Raw genomic sequence first — 17,123 nt, 5'->3', positions numbered from 1 at the left:
TGAGGATCTGTTTTCCGGGTTTTAATATAAAAAGGAACTAGTGAAATTTAGGATATAAACTGAGCCATTTAGTAACATTAAGATCAACTCAGGTTCCACTTATGTACTGTATGATTTTATCTTTAGCAACTAATGAAAGGCTTTTTAAAGGCTACTTACTTGCATAAGAACCTTGAACAAGTCCAGAATTATTTTTATCTGACTTGAAGTGGATTTAGAAACCACTTGTGTATTGCTGTCAGAGCCGGGGAAGTTACATCAGAGTGACATCTAGTTAATGGAGATCAGAATCTAGCCCTGCTCATTTGAAAAATACTTTGGGGAGGATTTCAGCAAGCCTAGAAAGCTGAAAGACCAGAAACCATCTCTGGCAGCTTCAGGGAAAATTCAGCATAGATACAATTTTTGTTTTCAGGGAATGATTCATATCGTTCCCAGATAATAGCACTTCTGTCTTGCCAGAGTGATTTGCAAATTCTGGTTCATCAAATTTTCTTGAGCTCAATGACGTTAACAGCTTTGTATCAATTTTTATGGTCGCAAGGCTGGTATGGCCTGATCTGATTCTAGGTTTTAATCTAAAGATTTCCTCTCAGCGTCATTCTTAAAGTTGCTGTGAGATGAAATCAGAGGCACTTTTTTTTTGTCTTGGATAGTCCTAGGATATTAGGCAGAAATGAAGTAACAATAAAATGAATACCCTTAACTTTGCACTCAGCAGAAGATTAATAAAGTGACAATGAGCTTATAAGAAATACTGGGTCTGCACAGATCTTCTGTTTGTGAGAACTGGACTGTAAACTTGACTGCCTCAGCTAATATAGCTCCATTTACACGAGCAGGAGCTAGTCTAAGCTTTTTTGGGATTAGAATTTATACTTACTCTTTTCACTGATATGAATAACTGACCAAAATGCAATCTGAAAGCCTGAACTCTTCATCCCATTATCTGTTAACACATCATGCCATGCTCAGTTCCTGGCCTTCACCCTGTGCAGGGCTGGTGAATCTACTGCTGTGCCCATGTACTGTTGTGGCTGAATCTCAGTGTATTGTTTTACAAGCCTGGTGCAGTATGATGATGCAGATTTAAGTGGTGAACACTACTATTAAATAAATCATATACTGCTAGATTGCAGAAGGGAATGCTGTTGCCTTTATGCAGTTATATTGTTGTTCTGGTGCTTCTCTCTTTCAGATGGACGAGATCAAGGCTAAAGACAGGATCATATTTTCCTTGGAGAAAGAACTGGAGACACAGACAGGCTATGTGCAGAAGCTGCAGCTGCAGAAGGAAGCTCTGGATGAACAGCTCTTCTTGGTGAAGGAGGCAGAGTGTAACATGAGCAGTCCCAAGAGAGAGATCCCAGGAAGGGCTGGAGATGGTTCGGAGCACTGCAGCAGCCCTGTACGCAAGTTTTACTGGCCCCTGCAAAACAGAAACATGGCTTTGTTTCTCTTAAATGTATTCTCAGGCCCTGGGAAAACATTCTAACTTTTATTCACTACAGGGAAGTTATGTCCATAGATTCTTCAGAGAGAATTCTAGTGGGTCAAAGGCTGTTTCCTCAGTTGCTCTATTTACAAATATAAAACATATTAAATAATTAGTGCCCCTTTGAAAGAATCATTCCATGAACATAACTACCTGGAGAGCGTACATCCTAAAAGCAGATGGAATTGGGAAGGTGGGCAGGGAGAAGGATGGGGTGGGAATGGAATCTGGGAGACTCTTAGGAGATCCTTCTCTTTCTCTGTCTTATTCTTCACGTATACAGCCCTTGCTGTTGTTCACAAAGCATACAACTCACTGGTTGTGACTAAATATATGATGTTCACACAGCACATGAATATACACATATTTACACGTATACAAATGAGGAATAAGAAAGTAAATGCGATTGATACTGAAAGGGATGTAATTTTTTACCTGACATAGTGGCTCAGCAAATAGAAGCAATGTATAGGAAAAGGTAATAAAAATTAGAATCTCTTCGCGTTTTGCTTTTTCTTCCTCATTACAAAAAAAAATCAACATCTGATTGTTTTCTCATTTTTTTTAAACAGCTGAAAATTTTCAATTAAAGTATCCCCAAAGCAGATATGTTCTTCCAAAAACAGATATGTTTTTGCCAGCATGTTCAACACTGTAAAAATCATAAACACTTGATGATGACAGCTTATGTTGCCTGATGGGTGGTTTTTGAGAATTCTTTTCCCAAGCATGTATTTTGAAAAGAATCAGTAACTGTCTTATGTTGTTGCCAATGAACAGGACTTGCGCAGAAACCAGAAGAGGATAGCAGAGCTGAATGCCACAATCCGGAAGCTTGAAGACAGGAACACATTGCTCGTTGACGAACGCAACGAACTGGTGTGTGAGCTTTATGCTGTCAGAGAGAGGAGGGTGGGGACCCATAGGGGAAGGCAAAGAGAGGAGGGTCCAAGGATGGTAGCCAGTGATTAATGTGTCTCCTCCCTCACTCAGGAAGCTGAGGATGATTTTTTTTTTTAATCCTAGAATTAAACAGGAATTTCACTGAAGTTACATGAGTACAAAATCACAACAGTGGTTGAGGCAGAGAGGCTTGTAGGCTTCTGTGTGAATGCTTGTGTTCCCTCCTTGACTTCTTGAACATACAGTAGTGTATGGTGAGACTTGTGAATGAAATAATATCTGTAGTCCAGTATTTGACCAGGTTGAGAATAGTTAAGTACTGGAACTAGGGAGAATGGACAGCAGTGAATTTACCCCTTTATCTGATTTGCTCCTAGGTGGTGATACCTCTTTGTTGAAGTCAGCACCCTGGCTTTTTAACCTCTCCATATTGCTACTTCTGTGATTAAGGATAAGGGTGGTGAAATTCAACTCTTGGTTATTTTTTTTTATTCCTGAGCTAGGACTCCTAATGCACTCCTTTCATATCAGTTTAGCTGGCTTGGTTGTCCTCAATGTTCTTAGTGTAATATTTGCAAAATAATGTCTTACTAAGATTGCAGATTACAAATATGTTCATGTGTGTCTCTTCAGAAATGAGAAGCTCTCAACCCCCAAATTTCTGTGATACTGAGTAGCTTGGAGTCAGTGTGATTAACTGTTGCATGTCATTAATATTCAGCCTATTTTTTTCACAAGGAAAAAAACCCACTTTTAAAAGGCTTCTAAGCTATATCTTGCGCAGTGTGACTACAGTGAACACATTTTGTTAAGTGTGACCAGGAGTACTGCTAGAAGTACCATACACTTTAAGATATGTTCAGACTAGCCACAACTAACTTCATTGTCGGGGTAGGACAAGAGGTTGTTTTGCCCACAACTGCTGATCAAAGGTATAACCACTTCCTAGCTGCTCCCCCCTTTTATCTTCAGGTGCTTGTTAACCTGCTCCAGACAAAATCCCTGGGTTAGTTTAAATCAGTAAATTAAATAGTTAGCCTCGTAAGATGATGTGATGATGTAAGCAAATGTGATTAACTGTCCTTAATAGCTACAGAAAACTCTCACAGTCCTTCCCTCAGCAGAACTGCAAGGGGCAGGAGCCTCCCAGTGAGGAACAGTAATACAGAACTGGGACAGTGCCTTCGTTAGTCGATTATCTGGGCATGAAGACAAAGTCTTTCCACTGCCACATGCCACCTTCCTTATCCTCCCTTAGAAAAAGAAATTATATGTATAAAACACTCAGTATTACTGGGTGGAACTAATTTTTCAGAGGAAGAGATCTTGGTTAAAACTCTAGTTGTGCCAACACTGGAACTTCCAAGAATACCCTAAGATATCTTCCTATCTGTGGGATTTGTTGTTTAAATGTTACGTGATTTGTTGGTTAAAACAAAGTTCATTGTGCATACGCACAAAAAAAAAGACTCACAACTACGCTGTTATCACTGCAATCCAGACTGAGTAGGTACTTATGCAAATCTGTCTTTTAATGAGAAAATCAGTGGGTTTCTTGCAGATAAAGCTCAGATCATTTTGGACTTTGTGGCCTGATTGTGTGTTGGGTGGCTTCATCTCTGTGTCTGCGTTTTCCCATAGATAAAGACATCTCTTGGAAACAGATTTGCTCAATCATGCTTTGAGATTTATAGACACGGAAGCTGTGAGCATCAGTTCCATTAGATGGCTTTGTCCAGCATTTTACTGGGACAGTAGTTCAACAGGGAGGTAACAAAAATACTTCTAACAAAGGAGGGAGAAAAAAAATATATTTTATTTGGATTATTTACAATTATTAATTGCTGTTATCAATCCAGTTGAAGCGTGTCCGAGAAGCTGAGAAACAATGTAAACCTCTTCTGGAAAAGAACAAGTGCCTCACGAAGAGAAATGATGAACTTATGCAGTCCCTGCAGCGCATGGAAGATAAACTCAAAGCAGTCACTAAAGAAAATATAGAAATGGTTGGTACTGAAGAGCAAAATGAGGATCGCTGTATGATCTGTGTCTGTTGTGGTGCCTACATCTGCATAGCGTGTGCATGTCTGTACACAGAGAGGATGTGTTGTATGTAGTGTGTAATACTAGTGATAATGTCCAGCCATAGTTAGGTCTGTAATAGACTTACTTATATAACATTGTGTATTATGTGTACATGTGCAATATATTTAAGTGAATCCATAATCAATCTTTAATACTGTCCCCAAAATTAGAATATTGAGTTTCAGTTGTTTTAGAAAAAAAGAAAAAGAAAAAAAAAAAGTATCATTGAGTCCTGTCCCACTGTGCTGTTTTGTGTCTGGAGCTCAGACACAAGCTGTGTGAGCCGTGTTTGAGCCAGCATGGTGTACGTGTTCTTGTTAGAACTGATGATGGCCAAGTTCTGGTCTGCCACTGAGCACATACAGTTTTTCCATGAAACACGTGCGTGGTGCATGGATGGGGAGAGGGAGAACAGTGGTGTTAGGAATTTCCCTGAGGCTATGAGTTTCACACATCAGGGCTGTATGAAGCGGGGTCAAAGCGGTTGTGTCTGTATATCCTTCAAATGGAACTTCCCTGAGTATCCGTAAGAATCTGGTCCCTGCACATGCACTGGTGTTGCTTTGGCATTATTAAAAGAAGGAGGTGGAAGTCCTGGTTCCCTGGGGTGACTTCCCCTCCGAGGGGTGTTTGTGTGTCTTGCCTCTGGCTTGCAGGAGCCACTGTCCTGGTCTTGAGCAGGGGGGCTGTTCCTTGGCGGATGCAGCTTTCCTGCTGGTGGGATGAGATGATCACATTGCTTTGCCTGTCTGACACCCTTCCCCAGCTGTGGTTGTGCAGGTCACAGCCCCCTGGGCTTGCCCACAGTAGAGAGAGGGGACGTGGGAGCCTGCGTGCGTTAGACATCGTGGGCAGCACCACTGGTACCTACGTGCAGACACAGGGCAGATGCTCGGCTCCCTGACGTCGGCTCTTCACCTACAGATGCCCAAATCATGGAAGTTGGCACGCAGTGGGTGGCTAGTGTTGTTCTCGTGGGCTGTAGCCATCTCTTCTCCCACATATGCTCAGGAGCAGGCAGAATGTACACCTCTAGTTAAAATAGATGTGGCACCGCGTTTTTTGCCTTTCCTCCTCTCCTGGCTGGGTGCGTGTCTCACCTGATAGAGCATGTCTGGTTCCTCCCGTGTGTGGTCTTGTGAGGGATGTTGGTAAGGGCATGGGGTCAGGGGAGCCGGTACTACTTGCAGGGAGTTCATCTCTGTTTGCCACATGTTGGGGCATATGGATGCATGGCAGAGGAAGAGCGATGGTGTGTGACCAGTAAGGGCTGCTGTGAAGGAGATGCTGCCACACGATAAGGAGATATATAAAGCTTTGTTGTTCTGGTTGAAGAACGCAGCCTTGCTGTGCTGCTTTATTGTTAAGTGCTGATGGGTATTAATGAAATTATAGAAATGGTGTAGCTGAAGCATATTTAAATGTCTGTCTAATTTTTAACCGAAAGGTGGTCTCTGTCTTTTAATTGCTGGATCTTATTTTATGTGTTTCTTCTTACCACAGAGAGAAAAAATGACATCACATCCTCCTTTAAAGAAATTAAGATCTCTCAATGACCTGGATCAGGCTAATGAGGAACAAGAAACTGAATTCTTAAAGCTTCAGGTCATAGAACAACAGAACATAATCGATGAGTTAACAAGGGTATGTCCAGAGCACCAGGAAATGAGGAATGAGTCCTGCGTACAGTCACCACTGATAGTATTTCTTCTTGTAACTAGAGGTTGGAGGGTTAATATCTTTTAACACCTGTAAATGTTTAGATATAGGTGTGCATGTGTACATTTTAACTGAGTTTCTAGTGGGGTATCAGCCCCTACAACTCAAAAGTGTAACCCTTGTGTGATTGGAGCTCTAGAAATGAATGCAGACTAGGAACCGTGGAGCTTGGGAAGATCCCCACGTGTTCACAAGGCAGGGCTGTGCCAAGCTGTTTTACCGTCATAACTAAGCTACCATTAAAACGTTTCCTGAACGAGGGGCAGGCACACAGTGGGATATCATGTGCTGGAAGAGCGTGTGCTGCTGGACGGTGGCTCATGAGCTCTTCTGTCATTTGATATCGACAGTCCCCTTTTCAGCTGATTTTGCATTATGGTGTTGAGGGGAAGGAGAAAGAAAGTCCAAAACAGGCTGTTGCTTCTTCTAAGGCATCATTGCTGGGAGTGGTGAGACGACGCTGCCATCCCGTAATGGCTTTGGGACAGAGCAGGAGGGCAGAGAGTCCAGCCCCTGCACCAGGCCTCCCAGTGGCTTTCACAGGGAATCCATCGGCACCTGCTCTTTGACAGCCTGTCAAGGCAACTGCACAACGAGGGGTTTCTCAGCCCATCTTCCTTCTTCAGGTGGTTTTCAGGAGGATATGAGTTTTCCCTTCCACCTGGAATCAGGTTTCTGTTTGAACATAGGAGCAAAGGGTCAGTGGAAGCCCAGTGATTTATTTCCGCTGTAGATTTGCCCTTCTATAGCTGCCAACAAGAGAAGAGTAACTTTTTAATCTTGCTTTCCAGGATAGGGAGAAACTCATTCGTCGCAGAAAGCATAAAAGGAGCTCAAAGCCAATTAAGGTAAGCGGAAAAATTGTTTTCAGCTTATAAAAATCCTAGTAGACTCTGTAGTAGAACACACTTAGCAATCTGATTAGAGCGCTTTGTGGATTATGACAATCTGCTTTAGTGATCAGGTTTATAAACACCTTAGCTTGGGAGAGCTTTTCTAAGTCCACTTTGAAATTCATTTTTTTCAGCAAAATGGGCCTTTTTCCACCCCTCTCTGAAATAGTAGTAATCTTCCTTCCATCTGGTTTCTATAAATATTGGTCTCAAGGTCTATTATGCTGAGATGTATTTACATTTCCAGAGACCTTCCCGTCTGTCTTCTGCTATCAATTTTTCACAGCACATACGGGCTAAAACAAAATTCTTGTGCAACTTTATTCTTCAAGTGGAAGTTGAAGCCTGAGAAATGGAGTGTCATTCTCTCCTGCTCAGTTCCACAGGCCTTTGGCTACCCGTTGTATTACCCTGAACTGGGTCAATCCAAAGCAGTTATTACAACGATTTTGGAGCTGAGTAGTCAGTAGTGGTTCAGATAGCTCTGTTACCAGCTAGGTGTGAAGAATGACTTTGCAACAGCCACATCTCACCTCCAGAAAGCAGAAATACTATGTAGGAAACAGAGCTTGGTTGCTTTTTTTCCTCCAAGCACATCCCTTAGTATGTCAGCCATATTCTTTGAAAGCAGCCCAACTCTCTCCTACACACAGAGAATTTCAGACCAGTGAATCCTAGATGTGTCATCACATTGTTTCTATATGAGTTTTGAAGCAATACACAGCAGACAGGGACTAAAAAGTATTTTCATCAGTCAACTCTATTTCTAAAACAGATTATACCATGGGAGAAAATGGCTATTGTCTTCACTTGGAAAAATAATGAACAAAAAAAGATAATATATGCAGAAGGTTATTGGCATCTTTGGTATGTGTTTCTTTTGTGTGATTAAAATTCCAGGTTTAGAAGGTTGTAACCTGTCAGCAAAAGTGAAAAATGTTGCAGAGCAGAAGTACATCTTAAATACTCGTTGATCAGTTTTATCTGCAGAATTATTCAGAAGCCAAGTATTTAAATGCTCAGATCCGTACCCTACACCCAAGCCTGCAGGGTCAAGCATCTGTACTTTCATAGGACATGACTCCCAGCTTTCATTTGATATAAGTCAGTTACTGAGACTGGAGATAGCGAGGTGTCAGACATACAACCAGGCTGTGTGGTGTGAGCAGTCTCTTACAACGTGTGGCCATTACTCTAGTACTGGAAAGATGTGTAAGATAAAAGTTCCTTCACTCCAGTTTTGTATCAGCATAGCTTTCACTCACACCAACAGCACTATCAGGGAGAGAAGCACTGAGATATTAAAAATATCAGCAGTGTCTGAGGCAAGCAGGAGGGTTCCCTATTGTGGACATGTTTCCAGCTCTTCGTGGTGTTATCTCTGCACACCAGTCTCCTTGCGTGTTGACAGATGCCTTCTGAACAGCTTTGGGGTTAACAAACAATTATCCTGTCTTCCTGCGAGGGCAGAGACGTTTCCTTGCTGTGTTCCCACTCCCATTATGTTTTCCAAGTTTTAGACTGAGCCAGATCCTCAGCTCAGAAAAATTAACGAGCAAACTCCTCCTCCAGCAGCCAAGACCTGCTCGTCAATGTGGTTCCCTTTGGATTTGTTTGGAGATGGTAATGGCAGGGGTAGCCCATTGCTCTTTTTTCATGTCTTGCCTTTTTAATGTAACTAACTACCTGATTTTGAACTAACCTTTCCCCCCCATCAGAAACTCGTGCTACCTGTTTCCAAGGAGATTCAGAAATCATGTTTTCCCTTCTTTAGAGACATGTAGTGGATACAGTTTTTGGGTACGATGATGATTCCATGGATTCTGAAACTTCTTCTGTGGCCTCATATAGAACAGACAGAACACCAGCAACCCCAGATGATGATCTGGATGAGGTGAGATCTGACTCCTTCCATAGGCAAGGACTGGTTGTCAAGAGACTTTGACTTTCAAAACGAGTGGCCAGACTCTCAAAAACACTTAAGTTTCTATAGTGCATATTGAGTGATAAGTTCTTCATTAAGTTTGGCCGCAATTTTGATTACTAATTCACTGAAGTGCTGAGAGATTCTTTCAAAATCTAGTCCATAGAGTCTACAGCTGTGACTTCATTGCAGTCTGAGATTTTTTGTTGTATCCCCCTTCAAGAAAATAAATCTATCACTTTTAGCTTAAAGACCTATAAATGCTGTATAAATTCCACATTCTTATTACTTCGTATCACTCAGGCTCACCAAAAAGCTATTTGAATAAAGACCTATGAACCAACTCTTGTGTTTAACAAACCACACTTGCATTCTTTGCTTTGGCAGTGCTCTCCTGTGTGGTGCTTACACATGTCCTTTCTTATCCTTCAGGGTTTAGCAGCGGAAGAATCAGAGCTGCGGTTTCGACAGCTGACAAAGGAGTACCAGGCCCTGCAGAGAGCATATGCACTACTGCAGGAGCAGACAGGAGGCATCATAGATGCTGAAAGAGAAGCCAAGGTCAGTAGTTGTTTGAGGGTAAAAGCATTTAGTTGTTACCGGGACGTACATACAAGGGACTGGAGTTACATACAGGATCCATATGGCTGAGAGATCTCTGCTTCCCTCATTTGCTGAACACATGTAAAGAGAGGGGTGATGAAGAGTGGACATGATCACTCAGTTTACAAGGGGCTGTCCTCCACCTGAACCTGAAAACTGCAGTTAGGCAGCCATGCCAAAGCAGGTAATTATTCTGTAATTTGGCACAGAATCGCAAGAGGTTTCTCATCTTTTGCCCAAGCATGAAGGGGTTGGGCTTTACAGGTAAATGGGGACCTGTGGGTTTTCGCAAAGTTTAAGAATATTCGCCTGAATGTTTCTAAGAGAGAAATGCAAATTATGATCAAATTTTAATGTGATGCAGACTACAGCAAACCTTCCAAGGCTAAAAATTTTGTCCATTAATAAAATCATAGAATCATTCAGGCTAGAAGGGACCCCAGGCGGTCTCCGGCCCAAACTCCTGCCCAAAGCAGTGTCAGCTGTGCGGTCGCACCAGGTTGTTTAGTGACTTGAGTCAGCTCTTTAAGACCCCCCAGGCAGTTACAATTGCTGCTTTCCGCTGCCTTTTGCCACTCTCATTTACTAAGCACTTTTCTCCAATTCAGGGACTGCCCCTTACTGGGGTCTTTGAGCAAAGCCTGTCATCCTGAATGCCTGAGCTTCTGTTCGCTACCCTCATGCAATACCTGGCAGTAGCAGGCTTGGGCAGGGAGGGGAAGCTGTTCTGCCACTGTTCCCCTGTGTCATCCTATGCCTGTCTGAGGGGTGGCACAAAGCTCTTTGTAGCGCTTACTCACTCAGTGGAAGGAACAGCATCAACCCAGGCTCTGCTGTGTTTGGTTTCCTTTTAATACCAGCGACGTTGCTGGCTTTTACTGTTTAATGCTCTGTCTGACTTCACTAGGCTCAGGAGCAGCTCCAAGCTGAAGTCCAGAGGTATAAAGCCAAAATAGAAGATCTGGAGAAAACTTTGGCACAGAAAGGGCAGGTAAGCACTTCTTATGTATTTTCTTTTCCTATGCTGGATCTTACCTGCTCTGCTTACAAAATACTTAGCACAACTTCAGTACAGACTTCCATGAGATATCATGTTGCTGTTCAGTAAACAGACAGCGCTAACGAATTCAGGAGCCTTGCTATGGCTTGGTAGATGAATATGTTGTTGTTCTGAAAACGACACTTAATTCCTGTAGGATTGTAAAGCCTGAATGTTGTGCCTCCAATTTTCAATAAATGTGCCCAACTTTATGGAGTTCGATTATTCTGTAATAGTGCTGCTTCATCCAACAGGACTCGCACTGGGTAGAAGACAAACAGCTTTTCATTAAGAGGAACCAAGAGCTTTTAGACAAGGTATGTTCCCTAGTTCTGCGTGTTCACTCTGAAGGGTAATCTGGATCCTGCAACACACTTTTTGAACATGCAGTCTGGTGTTTATAAGTGTAGTACAAGGATAGAAGAGCATAGATTAATATAGACAGGATAACATATGGAAAGACAAGCCCCTCCCGCTCTGCTCAGGCACTGCTCTTGCTGGCAGGTGCTGATGCCCCAGCTCTGCTGGAGGCTCTACTTGCTGTTCTGGCTCCAAGGTGCAGACCTTCGTGTTCCAGCAGCATTGCACTGAAGAGTTGGCTGCTGCTGCACTGGCAGGGTGCTCTGAGCTTAGCTTCTGGGTGTGAAGCAGCAGTAGAAATGCCGTCACCCTCTAACACCAGGACCCTTTCATACACCCAGTCCCTGTGTGTTCTGTGTATTTTTAAGGACTTGGGTCCAGTGGAACTTGTACTGTTCAGTCCCTTGGTACATTTAGGAATATCACCTGTTTGTATATATATTTGTATGTATTTGTATGTATGTATATATTTTTAATCGTGGAATAGAAGGATATGAAGGACCTCAATGTTGCTTGCATATCACCAGCAGTAACAGCAGTGGCCATACATGTGATGCTATCAGCAAGAGGCCATAACTTCCAGCACCACTGTCTTTCACCAACCCAGATGAGGTTTCTTAGCCTATGTTTCTTTCCTTCCATGAACACACCTAGTGAGTCTCCAGCCCTGTACTGTCCTTCCCCATCCAGACAAACTGACTTGTGGGGGCTCATTTGTCCTCAGACTTGCCATGCGCCCTGGCTGCCCTTGTCTGGGCCCTATTCAGACAACCTGACTGCAAAAGACATGTCCTGGCACTGACTGGAGACTTGCAGAAGAGAGCAGGCTGGGGACTAGTGGTGGAGTTCTCCCCTCACAAGCAGGCTGTAGACAAGTGGCCAGTGGGTGGTATTTAGCTGACAGATCTCGTCGAGATGCTTGCTGTGAGTTCACCCCAGCGCTTGTGTGGGGTGGGCTGGCTGCTCAGGTAACTGCCCCGCAAAGAGAGCTCTCCCTCCCTGCACGCTGTCTGCGGTTCTTGCACTAGCTCTGGGAATCTCTGACCTAGCTCAAGCTCCTCTCCGAGGCAGGTGCACTTGTCCAGCCTGTTCCCAGAGTCCTCTGACAATGATGTCTTCACATCCCTCCCCAGACTATTCCAGTGCTTTACCATGAGAGCAGTGTGTTGAATAGCTAATGCAGACTAATCTGTAGCTAACCTGGCACTTTTGTAAAGCTAACGTCCCTGCTGATCTTCACTGGAATTGGGTTCTTTCAGGAAAACCTTTAGCCTAAGTGTTTTATGACATTTAGGAAGTTGGTGAGCAGAAGCTCACCTGTAAACTAAAGACTCACTGAGGTAAGACAGCAAGTAGTGAATCATCTCTAGAGTTTGGATTTTGTGCTGCTTGTGCTACCTCAACTACTACTAACCAGATATTCAGTGTAATAGTCACACAGATCCTGACTTTACGTGTTTCTATTAGATAGAGAAACTGGAAGCAGAAAACAACCGTCTGCAACAGGAGCTGCAGGATGCCCGAGACCAGAATGAGCTGCTGGAGTTCCGCAACCTTGAGCTGGAGGTGATGGATGAGCTCGTTACAGTGGAGCTGGTAGCAAATTAAACCAGTGCACTTGCACTGGATGCCAACTTTAATCAAGTGTTTACGCAAACTTTCTAGTGATTTAACAGAGTCACAAATCAGGCCCAGCGATTTCATTTGTGAGCTGAAGTATGTCAGCTCTAATATCCTGGAAATAATCAGCTCCATGCTTGACTGGTTCACCTCTCTGAGCTGGGTGCCCAGCACACATAGAGCAGCTTAGCTGATAGATGTCAGCATGGCTCTTAGTTACCACACCTGCAGATATGATTTTTCTAGTACTTTGGAGCAGTCTGTTGTCAGCATGCTTTTTTCTTGTTGCTGGCTTGGAATCTACTGAAATCAACAGAAATTAATTACATTTAAACTTGCTGAATAAGTAAGGCTTAAACTCCATTGTCTTGTACTTTTCTCAGTGCTGCATCCTGGTTCACAGCTAAGATCTCTCCTGAGAGGAGGCATCCACGATTCTTTTTGCTGTTTTTTTTTTTATTTTATTTTCATGAACCTGAGCATTTCTCTCAATTTCTCAAAGAAAGAATTTCTCAAAGGAGAAAGAAATGTTGAGTGTACTTTTATCTCTATTAGCTGAAGAGTAGAGTGTTCCTCTAAGAAGTCAGAGGCGTAGGTACAGTTCCCTCTTCAGGGTCAAATCTTTGACTTGTAAAATGAAGAGCCTGGCTTTACGAAGCATTATACAGACAGTAGCTATGGCATTTAATGAGTTCTGGGGGCATCTTCTTCATTCTAATATGCTCTCTGGTGTCTTTGCAATTTATTTTCAGGAAAGAGAGAGACGGTCCCCACCATTTAATCTCCAGATTCACCCATTCTCAGATGGTGTCAGTGCTCTACAGATCTACTGCATGAAGGAAGGAGTTAAGGTAGGTCAGTTTTATAAGGCAGAACTTCTAACTGCAGGAGTGGTGGGTGCTGCCCGTATAACCTGTTACATTAATCTCTGCTAATAACTCCACTAAACTTTAAGCATTTAACTCAGTCTAATGTAGGAGTCTGTGATAACTGACACAATTGAATTGGACTCATCATTTTCACCAGAATGATAAAACCTGGTTTAAAGGCAACTGAAATCAGTGTGTGATGCATTTCCATGGGATAAAACAAAATGGTTGATTTCCACATGGTTTGTAGGAGGGACAAATACTGCAGCTGTGATCAAATGTGCATGCCATGCCTTCACCTTATTCTCTCTTTGCAGGATGTCAGCATCCCAGACCTCATAAAGCAGCTAGACATCCTAGGTGACAATGGGGTAAGTTAAAGTGGGAGATGCTTTCCGTTTACAAGCTGCATTTTGTACAGTAGAGTAAGTGAAATCTATAATTATCCTGACTATTTTCTAAGATATTTGTTAAATTACATAATACCAGAACGGTACATTTAGGGAGTGTTTATTTCCATAAGTTAAGGATTTGTGAGAATTCAACAGTCAGAGAACTAGTAATGAAGTAGCAGCTTTAACATCTGGTTTAGCAGACTGGGAAGAATGTCCAAAGGCCACTGCTATTTGGAACTGGGCCTGACTGCACTCCAGTCATTCAGGAAAGCACGTGAATTAGTTCAGCAGCCTGAGCAAGCCACACCTTCATCAGAACTAGGATGCCTCTGCAAACAGCTTCATAAATACACAAGAATTACCAAATCCCTTGAGGCTTTCTAAGTGGGCATTGCTGCCCACTTTAGTCATCCATGTAGAAGAGGTCATTCATCCTCTCTCTGGCCAACATTAGATATGTTTTAATAAAGTGCATAAATAAAAATGAAGGATCGTGATTCTTTGCTCATGTGCTGGTGTAAATCAGCATTTTTTTTACAAAAGCTTTAATGGAGATTCACCTTTGTAAAACTAGCATGAAGATAGACAAATGGGTCTAACTTTAGTTTACGTTTCTCATAAGGTGCAATGGAATGAAAACATATAATTAGTCTGTCTCGTGCAGAAAGGCCCAATTAGTGCTCTTTTTTAGTATGTGAACAGACTCTGAATGTTTCAATGGGCATAGGATACCAAGTACTACAGGGATCCCCTGAAAACTGTAGACCTAGTCTGTAAGATGGATTATCTTTATTCATGCAGGAAACTGCTGCCAATTTTCTTCTTCCTTCTCCCCTCCACAGAATTTAAGAAATGAAGAACAAGTGGCCATAATTCAGGCTTCCACTGTATTGTCCTTGGCAGAAAAGGTAAATTGTGTGCTTGCTTTTCTCATGTGTTATCTAAGGCCTCATCTAACACTGGAATTTTCTGCTCTGTTGTCAATATTGTCAAACTTTCTAGTGTAGGAAGTGATTTCCCCAGATAAACTGCTGGCACAGTCCCAAACACCTTGCTAAAGCAGCAAAATTATCAAACTCAGCTGGCCCAGGCTGTGAAGTCTAAACAACCACAAATATAAAAGGAATGTCAAATGAAGCTTGCAGTTGTAAAATGAAATTTTACAATGTAAAATGTAAAATTTAAAAATGAGAAACCATCAGACATTTAAGCTGTAATTAGTTACAGTGTGGGATTTCTAGTCCTGAGATTTCCAAAGCTTCTGAAGGGATCTGTATGCAAAATTTCCCCTGAAAGTTTGTGTCTAAGTTCCTTGATTTGGAAATGAAAAAGAAAGTGAGGGTTGGTTAAAATTGCTTTCTGTGGCTCAAAGGCAGCACATGGTTTGTCAACATGACAGCTTCCAAGGATTCTACTCAATAATTCCTCCTCTGTGAAGAGAATTGCCATCTACCCCACTAAGCTGTTTTTGAGGTGCTAGAGCCCCTTATCCATGGGGGGCAGTGGGTTCCCTGCCCACCTGAGGAAGAGCTTTTCCATCTCCCAGAGACCCGGTAACGGTGATCCTGCCACTTCTCTGTCGAGTGTGACCTGCAGACCCTGCGGCTGCCCCTCTCACGGGAGAGCAGCGTCAGGATGGGCCCAGAACTAGCAATAAGTTACTAAAAGACCAACAAGCGGCTGTACATGTCCCAGTTGCCGCTGCCCACGTGCCTAGAAAACACAGTGGGTTACAGCTCTCATTGTCTTCCCTCCAGTGGATCCAGCAGATTGAGGGAGCTGAAGCTGCTCTGCATCAAAAGATGATGGAACTGGAAAGTGATATGGTAAGCAAACACTCCTGAATACGCATTGCAGGGACCAGACACAGTGTGTCACACTTACTTCGTGTGGCAAAAAGTAACTAAAGTGTGCAGCTTTCTCTGATTATGGGTGAATCCATAAAATTGTTACTAGTCTGGTTCACGTGCAACGGAAGAATAACATAGAAACAGAAATAGTGCAGGGGTTTGAAAACGCTCTCTCCATGAGAATGAGTGTTTATCAATGAGTACAGAGGGCTCAAAGGTTGCTCAGTAATTTTGAGATTTGAGTGACTCTGTCTCAGAAGATTCACAGTCTAAACATCAGCTGTTGTATCACATTCGACAACAGAATGTGGGAAACTAACGAATTATCACAGTTTTCTTTCATTACATTTTAAGGCCATACCGTCCTAAAGGCAAAACATTTGCAGCTGAACTGTGCTATAGCACCGGTAAAGTTAGTGCCTTACCCTATTCTTATTCTAGTTAATGGAAATAACCTACAAGATGAACAGGCGTAACTACAGGAGTTGGGTAACTGTAGTGGTTTACGCTGTTCCCATGCTGTGTCTGTACTTGAGTCTGTTCTGCTTCAGGTGGGCTGAGAAGTGAAAGCACAGCAGCTTCTGCCAGATAATGTGAATGTGAATATGCCTGTTTGGTTCCTGTTTATTGCACTTGCACTCTTCCTCCACAATAAGAAAGCACAAAAGGAGTTGTCCATGATGCTAGAGGGGGCATCTTTAGAAAAAAATCACACAGAAACCTCTAAATTACACTACTGAAATGCCAAGCAATACCACTGAAGTAAAAAAAGAGATGATATATTTAGTTCCATGTAGAGCAGATGTGTTGCCATACAAAAGCAATCCACAGCTATTTTCCCTTCTTTTCTGAGTCAGATATTAATAATTCTGCAGTGTCAGTTGAAGACCAGTCTCCTAGTCCTGCCTGAGTCAGATATCTGCAGTTGATTTAATAAAAATTCCCAAAGTATTTTGAGTAACTAATTCATTTTTCTGTCCAAATGATCCTTCATTGTAGGAGCAATTTTGCAAAATAAAAGGTTATTTGGAGGAAGAATTAGACTACAGGAAGCAAGCTCTTGACCAAGCATACATGGTATGTATGAAGGAAATTCTGCAGCACATATTGGCCAGCACTGTGACAGGACACAGGCGCCTGTTGGATCAGGAAGAGAGGTTTTTGCTTTTTTCTTAGTATCCTTTTTTTTTACTTGGGTTTTGTTTTGTATTCTTCTAATGCACTACTGTGCAATCTGCACAGCTTCAACGCGACAGCTAGCTTTGTCGTGTCACAAAAGGCAGAGCTGAAGTCTAAAACTCTTTTGTCAGTTAAAGGCAGATATTGCTCATTAATGTTGGCTTGTCCAACTGGAGCCAGTGCAGCCAA

General features: G+C 42.5%; 1 protein-coding gene across 1 annotated transcript in view; it reads left to right on the top strand.

The window, feature by feature from the left end:
• JAKMIP2 (janus kinase and microtubule interacting protein 2) overlaps positions 1-17,123 on the top strand; it is a 60,941-nt gene that overhangs the window by 30,107 nt on the left and 13,711 nt on the right. Inside the window, exons 4-18 of the mRNA XM_074916547.1 lie at positions 1,199-1,408; positions 2,276-2,374; positions 4,258-4,404; positions 5,987-6,127; positions 6,994-7,050; positions 8,870-8,989; positions 9,452-9,580; positions 10,530-10,613; positions 10,916-10,978; positions 12,489-12,587; positions 13,394-13,492; positions 13,828-13,881; positions 14,748-14,813; positions 15,663-15,731; positions 16,755-16,832. Coding sequence (XP_074772648.1) covers positions 1,199-1,408; positions 2,276-2,374; positions 4,258-4,404; positions 5,987-6,127; positions 6,994-7,050; positions 8,870-8,989; positions 9,452-9,580; positions 10,530-10,613; positions 10,916-10,978; positions 12,489-12,587; positions 13,394-13,492; positions 13,828-13,881; positions 14,748-14,813; positions 15,663-15,731; positions 16,755-16,832 — 1,515 coding nt within the window. The remainder of the gene's footprint in view (positions 1-1,198; positions 1,409-2,275; positions 2,375-4,257; positions 4,405-5,986; positions 6,128-6,993; positions 7,051-8,869; positions 8,990-9,451; positions 9,581-10,529; positions 10,614-10,915; positions 10,979-12,488; positions 12,588-13,393; positions 13,493-13,827; positions 13,882-14,747; positions 14,814-15,662; positions 15,732-16,754; positions 16,833-17,123) is intronic.

The sequence above is a fragment of the Athene noctua genome, chromosome 12 (genome assembly GCF_965140245.1).
Source record: "Athene noctua chromosome 12, bAthNoc1.hap1.1, whole genome shotgun sequence".
NCBI lineage: Eukaryota > Metazoa > Chordata > Aves > Strigiformes > Strigidae > Athene > Athene noctua.
This window is presented reverse-complemented; position numbering and strand designations above follow the sequence as displayed.